We start from the raw sequence: 15369 nt of genomic DNA, 5'->3' as shown, positions 1-15369 counted from the left end.
TGCAGATGTCAGGTGATCTAATTGTCCATTTCTGATTGGAGGACTGGAAAGTAGAGTACCAAACACCTCCCAAAGCCTTCTTTCATAGAGGGCAGAAATTGGACTTTTGAGTTCATTATATTTTGTATTTCAACTCCACAGATAAGATGCTACCAAACCTTGCTTGCCTTTCTTGTCTTCCTTTGTCTTCCTCCATTAGATTGTAAACCCTTCGAGAGCAGGAACTTTTTCTTATTTGTATGGATCTTCAAACAGCACAGTCTCTGGCATAGAAATAAGTGCTTAATAAATATATATATTGAATTGAATTTCTTGCCACTGCTAACGGAGAAGCTCTCCATTGATTTGATTATGGGATGAATCCTGCATCTTACCTTCCCAAAAGTATGAAATATTAGGAAGCTCAAGAGCCCTCTGTATTGTTCCAGTTTATATTCCAATACTGGATCAATAATCTCTGTCTTAATACTGTAATGTCCTCAGGCTTAATTATTGGCTGCATCATTCTTGCCTGAGATTAGCTACGTACAGTAGAGTAAACTGCCTATAAATAAGGTCCTAACCTCATCCATTATAGCATCCACAAAGACTTCTTGGCCAATATGTTTGTCGACCCCTGCTTCCCCAAAGAGTCACCATCTCCTGAGGTTCTATCCCTGGACCAGTATTTCAGTGGATATACCACTATTGGGTTGAATACCATGCTTCAACGTTTTCTTCAGACAATTGCCAGTCTCACTCTGGCTTGACAAATATGCTTAGAGGTCCAATTACTTATAGGTGATTGTTTTAGTATAAATGAAGTTGGGATACTCTTGAAGACTGCTATTGAGTCTTTACCAACATTTCAAATCCCTTGGTTGATAATTATAAAATGTATCTGCTTTATTATTGTATAATAGTGTTTCTGGGTTCTTAAAACCAAGACAATATGAGAGCATTGGCAGTTCTTTACTACACTAGAAGGCACTACTTCCACTAGAAATGTGGAAGATTTTTATCTGCTTTGTTGGAGATATAATGCAAATCAAGGTAACCGAAAAGGTTAGAAAATATAAGATATCACTGTTGTTACTATTAAAAAGAATTTGATTTTAAAGATCTGTTACCATTTATTATCGATTCATAGTACCGTCTATAAGAATCTCTTCTCTCTGACGTTGCTGTCACCCAGGAGCAGGCCCTGGATGACAGCAACTCCTTGTTCTCTCTGGTTTCGTGTTTTCCCATTCTAGTTCATCTTCCACTCAACTATGAAATTGTTCTGATCATGTCACTCTTCCATAATGGCTCCTTGTCATTTCTAAAATCAAATATAAAAATCTTCTCTTTGCCATTTCAAGCTCTTATTAAGTTGATCCCTACTTTCTTTTCTAGTTTTGTCTTGACTTCACGCCTCCATCTCTCCACCCTATCCTGCATCCTTTGTACTCCATTAACACTGGCCCTCTTTGTTTTTCCTCAAACTATGATAGTCTATCTCCTGACTGGAGGTATTTTCACTTGCAGTCCTCCTTGTCTGGAATTATTTTCTTTCTCATCTTTGTTTCTTTGTTTTCCTAGCTTCCTCTAAGTCCCACCTAAAATATCATTTTTTATGGTAAGATCCTTACAATCCCTGTAAGATTTTTTTTTATTAAAGCTTTTTGTTTACAAAACATGCATGATATACCAGACTCCCAAGAAAATATTTTAATGACTTAGAAAAAATAACAACAAAATTCATATGGAAGAACGAAAGGTCAAGAATCTCAAAAGAATTAATGAAAAAAAAAATCAAATGAAGGTGGCCTAGCTGTACCTGATCTAAAACTATATTATAAAACAACAGTCTCCAAAACCATTTGGTATTGGCTAAGAAATAGTTGATCAGTGGAATAGGTTAGGTTCACAAGACAAAATAGTCAACTATAGCAATCTAGTGTTTGACAAACCCAAAGATCCTAACTTTTGGGATAAGAATTCATTATTTGACAAAAACTGCTGGGAAAACTGGAAATTTGTATGACAGAAATTAGGCATGGATCCACACTTAACACCGTACAACAAGATAAGATCAAAATGGGTCCACGATTTAGGCATAAAGAACGAGATTATAAATAAATTAGAGGAACATAGGATAGTTTACCTCTCAGACTTGTGGAGGAGGAAGCAATTTGTGACCAAAGATGAACTAGAGATCATTATTGATTACAAAAAAAGAAAATTTTGATTATATGTATAAACAAAACTAATGCAAATAAGATTAGAAGGGAAACAACAAACTGGGAAAACATTTTCACAGTTCAAGGTTCTGATAAAGGCCTCATTTCCAAAATATATAAAGAATTGACTCTATAAGAAATCAAGCCATTCTCCAATTGATAAATGATCAAAGGATATGAACAGACAATTTTCAGATGATGAAATTAAAACTATTTCCACTCATATGAAAGAGTGTTCCAAATCACTATTGATCAGAGAAATCGAAATTAAGACAACTCTGAGATACCACTACACACCTGTCAGATTGGCTAAGATGACAGGAAAAAATAATGAATGTTGGAGGGGATGCGGGAAAACTGGGACACTGATGCATTGTTGGTTGTGAACGAATCCAACCATTCTGGAGAGCAATCTGGAATTATGCCCCAAAAGTTATCAAACTGTGCATACCCTTTGATCCAGCAGTGCTACTACTGGGCTTATATGCCAAAGAGATTTTAAAGAAGGGAAAGGTACCTGTATGTGCCAAAATGTTTGTGGCAGCCCTATTTGTAGTGGCTAGAAACTGGAAAATAAATGGATGCCCATCAATTGGAGAATGGTTGGGTGAATTGTGGTATTGTACCTAGGATATACTGTGACATATTTAACATGTATAGGACTGCTTGCCATCTCGGGGAGGGGATGGAGGGAGGGAGGGGAAAAGTTGGAACATAAGTGAGTGCAAGGGATAATGTAAAAAATTACCCAGGCATGGGTTCTGTCAATAAAAAGTTATAATTAAAAAACAAACAAACCATATGCATGGGTAATTTTTCAACATTTTCCTGTGTATCTCATCTGAAATGTTAAATTCCAAATATAATCCACATGTCAGGGATGATGGTGGTAATTTATGTGAAAATGTAATGACTTTGTCAGTATTTTAATAATTTATTTTTTTGTTCTTTGACCAGTTTTATCTGTGAATTCCCTTAGAATGATATGGTTCATTTGGGTCTTGTCCCAAACTTTTCACAGACTTGGTTTTTCTTAGTTTTTATAAATCAATACACCTCATAGTTTTCCACTCTCAAAAGTGCTTTACAAATGAGTGTATTCTAAACCAGTGTTTCTCTCAATGCTAAATGATCTTTTGTCCTCGTTCTGGCATTTTAAAATTTTAGTTAAATTTTGCAGAAAATAATAAATCAAAGTTATCTTTATCTGATTAAGAGGTAGGTTAGGTTAATCTTTTGCAATTTATATATAGTCTCAAATTTATTTTTACTAAAAATTTGGTTAATATGTCAGTAGTAAGAAATGATGATCAGGCTGATTTCAGAAAAGCCTGGAAAGACTCATATGAGCTGATGCTAAATGAAGTGAATAGAACCAAGAGAATATTGGTAATCAACTATGATGGGCTTGGCTCTTTTCAATAATGAGGTGTAATAAGGGTCTTGTGATGAGAGAGCTATCTGCATTCAGAGAGATAAGTAGGGGAACTGAATGTGGATCACAAAATAGTATTTTCACCTTTGTTATTACTGTTTGCTTGTTTTTTCTAACTCATTTTTTTTTCTTTTTGATCTGATTTTTCTTATGCAGCATAATAAATGTAGAAATACATTAAGAAGAATTGAACATGTTTATTAACCTATATTGGATTATTTGATGTCTAGGGAAGGGATGGAGAAAAATTTGGAACATAAGATTTTGCAAGGGTAAATGTTGAAAATTTGCATGTATTTTGAAAAATAAAAAGCTATTATAAAAAATAAATTATCCCTTAAAAACAAATCTAGAATAAATTTTAATAATGGAGTAATAAGCTTTACAAAGCTTACAAAATGGAATAATAAGTTTACAAAGCACTGTTGTCTAATGGAAAGATTACTAGAATGGCATCAAGATCTGGTTTTGAATACCAGTTTTGCCACTTATTGTTTGATCTTGTCACTTCCTATCTCTAGGTGTCACTTTTCTTGTTTGTTATATAATATACTTGGACTAGAAGGTCTCTGAGGTCCTCTAGCTTTGATAATTCAGTGAATGGCCAGATACTATAATCTAGTTTAATAAAATCTTTATCAACTAAATCTAATAAAACTAGAATTGGGGGGGAGTACTGTAGGAGCAATATTCTAACTTTTCCCCTCTAAGCTAGATTTTTCTTAAAAGTATCAAGCTTGTTCTTGACACATGATAGGAACAGAAGATTAAAGCTTCATTTTAGTCTATATAAATTCCTGAATGTTAAGTAATCCTGAGGAGCTCCAGGATCTCTGATATAAAATGGTAGATAACTCCAGATGGAGATTGTTATTCAGGTTTCTTTTTTGAATTTTTTGATCATTGTTCAATTTGTCCTTCTTCCTATGCAGTGCTGGAATTTAAATGAGAGAATTGGGTTTCTTTGTAAGATCTATCATACACCTCCATCTTAGCCAGAAGTCCCTATCATCCTAGAACTTTAGGAGGCATACAAACTAATGTTTTATTTATAGAGAACATATGGATTATACATTTTGGAATATTATGTTACACAGTGTATTGAATCACTATCCTACTTACTACAAGGGCTTTTCCAAGTTTTTTCATCTCTCCTTAAACCTATCAAAGATTTCTTTTCCCCATTCTCTTAGTTGAGATCCTTTGGATAATTTTATTTAAAAAATTGAGGCTACTGCCTAGCTCCCTCTTCTTCTCTTTTATAACTTCATCCCGATGTCTTCTGTCACTCTTATCTTTACCTTTGTCTCACATGAAAAGGTGGCTTGTTTTTGCTAAGTCAAGAACATGTACAAGTGATCATTCCATTCTGTCTTCTCTAGTATGCCCTAACCATCCCCACTCTAACTTTAACTTATCTAACTTATCTGTCTATTGGCTGGTTCCTTACCTACCAGAAGCATGATTATGTATCTTCCTCATCTTCACAAATCCCTTAATACGTCCATTTCTGCTGTTTTCTTGATACTCTAGATTTTCATGACACTCTGTTCTCCTAGTTCTTATTTGACCACTTTTTTCTTAATATAAGGTATTGATTGTTTTCTATGCTTTTTTATATTTGCAGCTTTAGTTTCTGAAAAAAAGAATGAAATGAACCAAAATGAACCAAAAAAATCTACCTACAATTGGAATTGAATCTTAAATCACAAATATTTGAGGGATTATGGGTATGTACTGTTAGAGCTGTGTACGTAGGTATAACCATTCTGGAAAGCAGTTTGCAGTTATATGCCCCCAAATTTGCTAAACTCTCTATCTCTGTGTGTCTTTGTCATATGTGTTTCTGTGTGTATCTTTTATATATACTAATAGTAACACTACCAGAACTGTCCCCCAAGATCTAAAAATAAAAGAACATCCTATGCACTAAAATACAGCAATGCTTTCTATAGTGGCAAACAGCTGGAAATGAAGAGGGTACCAGTCATTTGGGAAATGGATGAACAAATTTTCTTAGCAATAAGACCTAGCAATAAGACAACTAGGCATATTATTACCTAAGCAATCCGGAGGTAAAGAATCCATATAAACAAAAATATCCACAGCCAATATGAACAAAAATATTCACAGATATACTTTTTGTGATTGTAGAATATTTGAAACTGTCAAGAATGCTCATTAAGGATGACTAAACAAATTATAGTATATGAACGTAATGGATTACTGTTATGCTATAAGAAATGATGAAAAGGACTGGTTTGAGAGACACCTGGAAGATCTTGTTTGAATTAATGCAGAATGAAATGAATACAATCAGTATAATAGTTTATACAATAGTACAAAATTATAAAGACATGACTTTGAAAGACTTAAGAACTCTGATTGATACAATGATTGATCTTGCTTCTAGGGGACTGATGAAGAGGGTTGCTACTTTATCGTGACAAAAGAAATGATGTATATTTAGGGTACAAATTGAGACATATGCTCATTGAACATGGCTAGTGTGGGTATTTTTGTCTTGTTTATTATGCCTTTACTGGTCCCTGATTCCTCCTGAAATTACCTTGTTTGTGTAGTTGTGTGTGTGTGTGTATTATTTTTTCTGTGGTTATTCTGAACTTTACATGTCAATGTACATGCTTCCATATACAAACAAAAAACGGATGAGTATTGTATATGACAGTGAATTTCATTAATATAGCTTTGGTAGAAGAGAATGTATGTGTGAGATCTTTCCCTCTTTATATCATAGAGAATATACTTACTACTGTTATTGCTGGATCAAAAATTATATACTAATATAATAATAAATAAATTCTTATTTAAAATGCTTTTTATTGTGGTTAGGCCAATTAAGTTTCACCAGTAATGAGATTAGTTTCTTTCTTCCTATATCTATTCCAGCTATTGCCATTTCCCCTTTTTGCTCTCTGTGCCTTAATTTGCATTTTGATTATGAGTGATTTGGAGTATTTTTTCATGTCTGGTGATAGCTAGCTTTTTTTTTTTTTCTCTTAGCAATTACCTGTTTACTATGTTTTGTTGGGGATTAGTTTTTGTTTTTTAATGTTCGAACCTTAAGCATTTTTCCTCAGCTATTTTTTAAGCTCCCATGATTGTATTTGTACAAAAAAAAAAAAAAAACAAACAAACCCAAAATAAAATCTTTTTTGAGTTTACGAAATCAAAATTGTCCATTTGCTCCTTTTTTTTTTTTTTTTTTTTTTTTTTTTGGTAAGACCAAGTTTTCCCTTATTCATTTTTGAGAAAAATCTATTTCTTTCCATTCTCTTTTAACTTGTTTATGGTGTGATCTTTTTTATCTAAATTATGTATAATTTTTAATTTATTGTAGCATGTGATATAAGGTGCCATTCTAAACCTTATTTCTGCCACTCTCCTTTCTAGTTTTCCAACCTTGCTTTTTTTTTTTTTTTTTTTTTTGGTCAAGCAGTGAATCCTTACTCCAGTAATTGGGAGTCTAGGCTTACTGAACACTGCATTACCATGTGCATTTGCTTCTGGATCTTGGGCTCCTGATCCTTCCCATTAATCAGCATTTCTATTTTTTAACCAATGCCAATTAACTTAAAATTATTGCTTTGAAGTTTAGTTTAAGATCTAATACTATAAAGTCCTCTTTCTTTCTATCTTTTTCATCCCTTGAGATTCTTGATCTTTTGTTTCTCTAGAATTATGTTTTTCTTTTTTTTCTAATTCTTAAAGCAACTTATTGGTGGTTTGATTTGTATGGTCATTATTATTCATCTAAATAAGTTAATTTAGGTTAATGTTGACAATTTTATTATATTTGCATGAAAATAAGCAATATTTTTAATTCTGAAAGTCTTTATATAAAGGTTTTTGTGTAATTGAATTTAGACAATTATTTTTTGCCACTATTTCTTTACTCTCTTTTTCCTTCATTTCTAATTCTAGATCAAATAACAGTGGCAATAAAGTGTACTGATCTTAAGGATTCTCTACTACATATAATGTTTGCTTTTGGTTTTAGATAGATATTATTTAGGAAACTAAAGAAAAGCTCTTTTCTTCTCTCTCTCTCTCTCTCATCTTATAATCACTTATAGGCTTGTAAATGAGAAAGTAAAATAGATACTATGGGGAGATGGTTGTGGTCTTAACAGAAATAGAAAAATTTGGAAGCAGGTAAGAGGAATTCTGTTTTTGGACATTCTAGTAGAGATATCCAGCTGGTAGTTGAATGAAAATTATTGGAATTCAAGAATCAACATTGATTCTGTTGTAGAGATAAAACCTGGATCTAAAAGAGAAAATGCAGTTTTCAAGAGAGGTGAGAAAAGAACCGAGGACTGTGTTTTGGGGAGCAACCGTACTAAGCAAATTGAAGATGAATGATAATACAATAAAGAAAGGAAAAATAGAGATTGCTCAGAGAAATAGAAGATGAGTTTTAAACCTTAGGCATTAATGTTATTTCCAAAGCTCTAGTTCCTAGGGAATGTCTGTAAACACGTGGTTTGAAGACACAACCTAGGGCCGCAGACAAAGTATAGTCCTGAAGACTTAAGACTGCCATTAATATGTGGCATCCATGGCATCATTCATGGCACTAAGTTACTAATTATATCCCAAGAGTTGAAAATGAGGCACATCGAGAAGATAGGAGAAACATGCACTTGTTTTCTTTTTTTGTCAGATCATTTATTTGAGTCCCAGAATCTTTAGAGGTTCAATGTAAGTATGTAAGGTCAGCATTTGGACTTTGTTTATAGTTTCAGTCCTTTTCTGAGGTTCATTTGGAGTAGCACCATTACCATCTGAAATCCTTAGATCATCAGATGCTCAGTGTGGTATATTGTGATTTGATCCCTCTTAGAATTTGTAAAAATAACAATTCATTCAGAATGACAGAGTGCATAATAGTAATAGTATTTGTCATATTTTTCTCATCCATTGAATTTTTATCATATATAGAAGGGGTCCTTGTTGTTCATCCTTTGTTTTCTAAAGAGAACTAGTGACATTACTGTATGATGTTTTGACTGGCACGTGAATTGGATTTAAGTGAGGCAGTTACACAAAGCCATCAACCTCATTCTCTTCCAGAACCAATGGCAAGACAAAGGTCAGGATGACTGGCAAGTAGAATAACTTTCAGATGTCATCAGAAAAGTAGATGGACTAATTATGTATTGAAAATGAAAGATTAAGTGGAACTCTTGGATGCTAGAGTAGTACTTACAGATTGTCAAAAGATGTAAAGCAGGGATTCATACTATATTTCAGTATATTTGGTTTTCTTTGTAACCTTGTGTATTTTAATTGAATTCCCAATCCCTATATTTATGCACACCTGCATTTTTGATTTCCTTCACAAGCTAATTGTACAATATTTCAGAGTCTGATTCTTTTTGTACAACAAAATAACGTTTTGGTCATGTATACTTATTGTGTATCTAATTTATATTTTAATATATTTAACATCTACTGGTCATCCTGCCATCTAGGGGAGGGGGTGGGGGGGGTAAGAGGTGAAAAATTGGAACAAGAGGTTTGGCAATTGTTAATGCTGTAAAGTTACCCATGCATATATCCTGTAAATAAAAGGCTATTAAATAAATAAATAAATAAAACAAAAACAAAAACAAAAAAAACCTTGTGTATTTTATTCACTTATAAAGGTATTTTTTTCTGAGAAGAAAGTGCATGTATTTCACTAGACTGAAAAAGGGGTCCATGAAATAGACAAAAAAAGTTAAGAAATCCTAATTTAGAGGGAGACTTCTAGCCTGTTGATTCTTTAAGAAGAGTTAAAAAATGACATTCATATGCTATTAACATATCAGTTCTACAGTTGTCATATAGGACTTTTCTTTATTCTCTATTGGTTCTCCATTCTAAACTTGGTTTTTATTATTTATTTATATGAACTGATTTTTTAAAATCCCAAGTCACTAGTTAATGAGTAATTATTAAACCGAAAATAGCACATTGTAAATCATTTCAATTAGCAAATTAGCAGCAAGCAAAATGGCTTAACAAGCTAAGCTTAAAAGATTCTGTTATCTAAAATCTATACACTAAATATTTTCCAGAGTGCCTAAACTCTTAATAGTTTAACATTTTTCACTGGGCTAATGAATAAAATAGGTTGTAAAATTACAGGCACTTTAAAAACTATAATTTTTGATATTTGTCTTTATCAGAGATGATAAAACTTTTTTTTGGAGGGGATATGAGTTAAGTGTTTGTATCTCTTAATATTAAAATGGGGTATATATGGAGAAACAACAAAACTGATCAAATACCAATGTACCATTAAAATAAAAGGATAAACCCCTAAGTTCTTTGCAGGTTTTTTTCCCTCATGGTAGTAGATTTTATTAAGGGTATTTGGATATGGAAGTTTATTGTATTCAAACAAAATATCAAATTAAAAGAGTATAGCTAAAATACATGCTATCTGCTGTAATTCATACTCTGAAGACTACTCTTTGCCTTTAAAAAAAAAAAAAATGCATTGATTTTGTCCTGAAGAGAAATGTTAAAAGTTTTAGAACATTTGAAAAGGTGTAGATTTTACTCATGCCTCTTAATATCAAGAATATATGTACAGCCAATAAACATTGAAGAATCATGCTTAAAAATCAGTCATCTTCAGAGAAAGAACTACTATGGAGTCTTAACTACAAATTGAAGCATAGTTTTCAAACTTTTTTCTGTAACATGACTATATAGAAATATTCTTGGCAGGATTTCACATGTATAATTGATAATACATTTCTTGCCTTCACAATGAATGGAGGAATGGTGGGAGGGAATAAGAGAATTTGGAACTCAGTTTTTTTTTTTTTTTTTTTTTAATGAATGGTAAAAATAAATAATTATTAAGAGTTTTTTAAAAATTATATGGAATTAGCAACTTTTGGGGCATTTAAAAAAATCTTTAAAAAAGCTAATTATGGTTTCTATGTTTTATTTACCAAAAATATGTCCTTGCAGATTTAAAAAAAAATTTAAATGTTTATCCTGGTTTTGTTTTTTTCTTTAGGATACACCTGATGCCAGAAATGCTGAATCATCATGAAGATAAAGCAGTGTTTTCCCATTATTGGTTAATTGGTTCATCTGTAGAAAATTTGTTTATCATTTTTGATAATATCATTGTTTATCAATTGTGATAATAGCTTCAAATATACATTGACATTTAATAGTAAAGTTTCTTGAAGAGTTATCTCAAATGACGTCAATGGCCAGTTTGTTTTCTTTTACTAGCCCAGCTGTAAAACGATTATTGGGCTGGAAACAAGGTGATGAAGAAGAAAAATGGGCAGAAAAAGCAGTTGATGCTTTGGTAAAAAAGTTAAAAAAGAAAAAGGGTGCAATGGAAGAACTAGAAAAAGCACTGAGTAGCCCTGGACAGCCCAGCAAGTGTGTTACTATTCCTAGATCTTTAGATGGAAGACTACAGGTTTCTCACAGAAAAGGCCTACCCCATGTTATTTACTGCCGAGTCTGGCGTTGGCCTGATTTACAGAGTCATCATGAACTGAAGCCATTGGATATTTGTGAATTTCCCTTTGGGTCTAAACAAAAGGAAGTTTGTATCAATCCATACCACTATAAGAGAGTGGAAAGTCCAGGTATGTTTTAGACCTTTTTTTTTCCCCCTGGAAAGAGGGTAAATTAGCTCAGAACTACATTTCATTTTAATTGATATAATGAGTTTGCTAGAGATAAAGTGATTGGTTTTTTATTCTATCTAGTTAAATTTTTTTTTAAAATTTGTTAAATTCCTAAATTTCCATGATCACATGGAATGGTGGCCAGAGCCTTTAATTTATAAGATGAAATAAGATGAGAGAAAGGCATGTTTTTGAAAAGAATAAGCTTAAAAACAGCAGGTAGGAACTTGTATAAGTTAATGATAGCTGAAATATATAGTTTAAAGTTCTTTGCTGACCTTATCTCATTTGACCTTGACAATTCAATCAGATAGATCTGATAAATATCATCCCTATTTTTCAAATGAGAAACTGAGACTTAAAGGGACTTGTTATAGCTTTAGTGGTGCTAGGTTCAATCTGATTTTGAAATAATTCTCTAAGGCCTATCTTCTCGAAAGAATTAAAATATATATACATATATTTCTAAATCCTTAACCTTTAATATTAATATTAGTGACAATTAGTGACATGTTGAGTATTTATTTTAGCATTTTTGATAATTGTTTTATTTTGTTTCAGTCTTACCTCCAGTATTAGTGCCTCGACATAGTGAATTCAATCCACAACACAGCCTTCTAGTTCAGTTCAGGAATCTAAGCCACAATGAACCACATATGCCACAGAATGCTACATTTCCAGATTCTTTCCAGCAACCCAACAACACTCCTTTCCCCTTATCACCAAACAGCCCTTATCCTCCTTCTCCAGCTAGCAGCACATACCCCAATTCTCCTGCCAGTTCTGGACCAGGAAGTCCATTTCAACTCCCAGGTAAGAAATTAATTTTTTTTGATCTCTCCAAATCTCAAATCCAGTATTTCTTTTAGTAGCCACTTGCCATCATGATTACTTATATAACCCAAGAAAGTTAGACTTAACTTTATTTTATGAAGTGAATAGTTTTCATTTCAGAAAGATTAAATTTGGCTCTTGCCTTTAAAAAAAAAAAAAATTCTGAATTTTAAAAATTCCCTGGGGAAAGGGAGAGGATAAGGATGTATCAGAAAAGGCAGACAGAATATTTCTGTAAACAACTTGAATAGAAAGGAGAGTTTTATGTGACGCTATGAATCTTTTGCAATTTTCTTTTTCTTTAAGAATATGTAAGATGGGGCAGCTAGGTGGTGTGGTGGATAGAGAGCACTGGCCCTGAAGCCAGAAGACTAGAATTCAAATCTGGCTCAGACACTTAACACTTCTTAGCTGTGTGACCCTAGGCAAGTCACATCATTTAACTGCAATTGCCTCCCTCCACCCCCCCAAAAAAAACCTAATATGTAATATATATAATAAATTTTAACACATGATCACTGTTCCTTTTAAAAAGTGGTCATAAAAATGTTTGACCTTTGGTATTTACTGTTAGGAGCTTATGAAGTAGTTATGTTTTTATAAGCATTTTCATACTGTTCAAATTTGACTTTTAAAAAGCAGTAGTTTTTTTTTTTTTTTTTAGATATTTGGTAAAATAATTTGCTTTGAATAGTGAGAGTAATTAGTATATTTTTTGAAAGGCCACTTATTTGTTGTTTCCTACATGTGTTAATAGGCAGATGTAATACTGACAGTAAAGTCAAGTGGCTAGGACCTTCATTTATGTGAAATTTTTTGTCACTGCCTTCCATTCATGGGAGAAAACAATGATAAACAAAAAGCAAAATCTTAAATTGTATAATGTTTGGACTAGTTTTCTGTCATAGTCTGACCCAGTCTCCTCCAGCAGTCTGACTGTCTGCCAGTCTCAACCAGTCTCCCCATTAGTGCAGGAGGCAGGAGAGCCACCACGAGGCTGGTCAAAGATAGAATGTCTATCTTTCAGTCCTTCTTAGCCCTTATCTGTAATTATATCATTACACATACTGATTATGTGTGAACTTAGAGAGCCATTATGTCACCATACTAAGTACTAAGTATATATGTGAACTAGAGAACCATTATCTCATCAGTTCCACTGCGTTAACACCTTTTTTCAAGTATATTTCTCCAGAGTTTCAGCTCTCTACAAAATTGTTTTTGAATACAAATTCCTTATGATCTGTGTGAGTTAGGGTTGATTAGCCCTGTCTGCATTTTGATGGTAAATAATATTTAAAAGAATGGGTCTGTGGGTAACAACATAATTGAGATAGAAAACTTATATTTAGTATATACTCTATAGTTATCAAAGCAGAAAAGCAAAATAATAATGTATTCAAATATAAGATTTGAAACCAAATGTTCAATTAAGCATGATATCTTCATTTGCAAAATGGTGATAATAATAACACTTACCTCTCAAGATGGTTATGAGAATCAAAAGAAATAATGATTGTAAATGATCAGCACAGTATCTGGCACGTGGTAAGAACTAAATGAATATTACCATCCCATTCCCCTAGGAATTATATTAAACTTTCTATTTATACTAAAATTTCAAAACATACAATTGAGATGCTTCAGTAACAGATTTATGCCTTTCACTTAAAAATGTTTCAACAAGATATTTATTGTTGTTAATAAATATATAAATTACTGCTTCAACTTTTTTCTTTATGTAATTTAATCTCTTGTAGCCTCTGAGCTATTTGGTTTCTGATGTTCTCAGGACTCTTTCCTTTATAATCTGATTACTTATTAAGCTTTATATATTGATATATCTATATATGTATCTATCGATATATATATATATATATATATATATATATATATATATATATATATATATATGGACTACTCCATAGCAAGCTTTATATATTGATATGGATAAACATTAATTACTTGGCAGGTGAGGAAGGTGTTGGTAATATCTTGATGTGGATGTGGCCATAGGGAGATATAAGTACAACGGGTAGAATTGTGACCTCAAAATTAAGAATAAGCATCATTTGGATTTTAAGAATCTATGAGCAACTAAGTGGCACAATAGTTAGCACATCAAACCTAGAGTCAGGAATACTCATCTTCCAGAACTCAAACCTATCCTCAGACATTTAGTAGTTGTATGAGCCAGGGCAGATCACTTAATCCTGTCTGCCTCGGTTTTCTCTTTTGTAAAATGAGTTAGAGAAAGAAACAGCATACCATTTCAGTGACTCTGCTAAGGAAAACTCCAAATGGAGTCACAAAGAATTGGACACAACTGAATAATGACTAAACTAATTAGAAGTGTGACCAAGGAACAGAGGAAAGCAGGACATGAAATTTTGAATTAAGAGAGAAAGCAAAAAGATAAGATGAGACTTGTCCAAAGTCATGCAGGTAGTAAATATAATGTCCAGGCTAGCTCTCTGGAGGGTCACAACTAAGTATGTGCTTAAGTAGAGAATCATCTCATCAATCACACTGAGTAGGTGCTTAACTATAAGCACCCTGCTGCTGTCAATAGCTTAGTGAGCCCTTGGATATTTAATTATTGGATATTAAGTCTGAATGATTTATGAAAACTAGTAATGTTTTTCCAATGAAGATAATGACTAACATTTTGCATAGAATATGTGTGATAAGTACTGCTGCTTGTTGCTTTAATAACTATTATCCAAACTCTTTTTCTCTGTACCATAATTGAAGTGAAAAGTAAGCCTTTCATCATTATTGTAAATATTAAGAATTTCTCCTTTACTTTAGAAGTGAAACTTTTTTTTTTTCACTTTGAGAATTATGTTACATGGCTGTTTTCCTTAACAACATAAACCCTTTATTTAATGTCCTTGATTCCCATTCTTCTTGTCTTCTCTAGGAATTTGTCTTTTTAGCCATCTCTTTGTCCCTAAATTTTAAACTCCTTTATTTACTGACCCCTTCTTTGCCTACAGATAAGAACAGATCTCTCCCATTGTGCAAAAACTTTCACTTGACCCTACCTGTGGTGATTTTTTCTTTAAACTTGTTGATTTATAATAACTGCCTTGATTCTAATCTCACAAGTCAAAAGGAAAATCAGGCTTTCAGTTTTATAATATGTAAGCGGTATTACATTTAAACTAAAATAATGGCACATTTAAAATTGCTGTTGTAAAAAAAAAAATCCTAGAAA

General features: G+C 32.5%; 1 protein-coding gene across 2 annotated transcripts in view; it reads left to right on the top strand.

Annotated features, from left to right (window-relative positions):
- SMAD5 (SMAD family member 5) overlaps positions 1–15369 on the top strand; it is a 46866-nt gene that overhangs the window by 14060 nt on the left and 17437 nt on the right. Inside the window, exons 1-3 of one of the 2 annotated variants that reach the window (XM_023503397.2) lie at positions 4867–5369; positions 10682–11273; positions 11877–12128. In XM_023503397.2, the coding sequence (XP_023359165.1) occupies positions 10871–11273; positions 11877–12128 (655 nt within the window). In that variant the 5' untranslated portion in view covers positions 4867–5369; positions 10682–10870. Of the gene's footprint in view, positions 1–4866; positions 5370–10681; positions 11274–11876; positions 12129–15369 lie in introns of those variants that run through there. The other variant, XM_031953016.1, reaches the window with a different exon arrangement.

Source organism: Sarcophilus harrisii, chromosome 2 (genome assembly GCF_902635505.1).
Source record: "Sarcophilus harrisii chromosome 2, mSarHar1.11, whole genome shotgun sequence".
NCBI classification, from domain to species: domain Eukaryota; kingdom Metazoa; phylum Chordata; class Mammalia; order Dasyuromorphia; family Dasyuridae; genus Sarcophilus; species Sarcophilus harrisii.
Note: the sequence above shows the minus strand (reverse complement) of the source record. Positions and strands in the feature narration are given on the sequence as shown.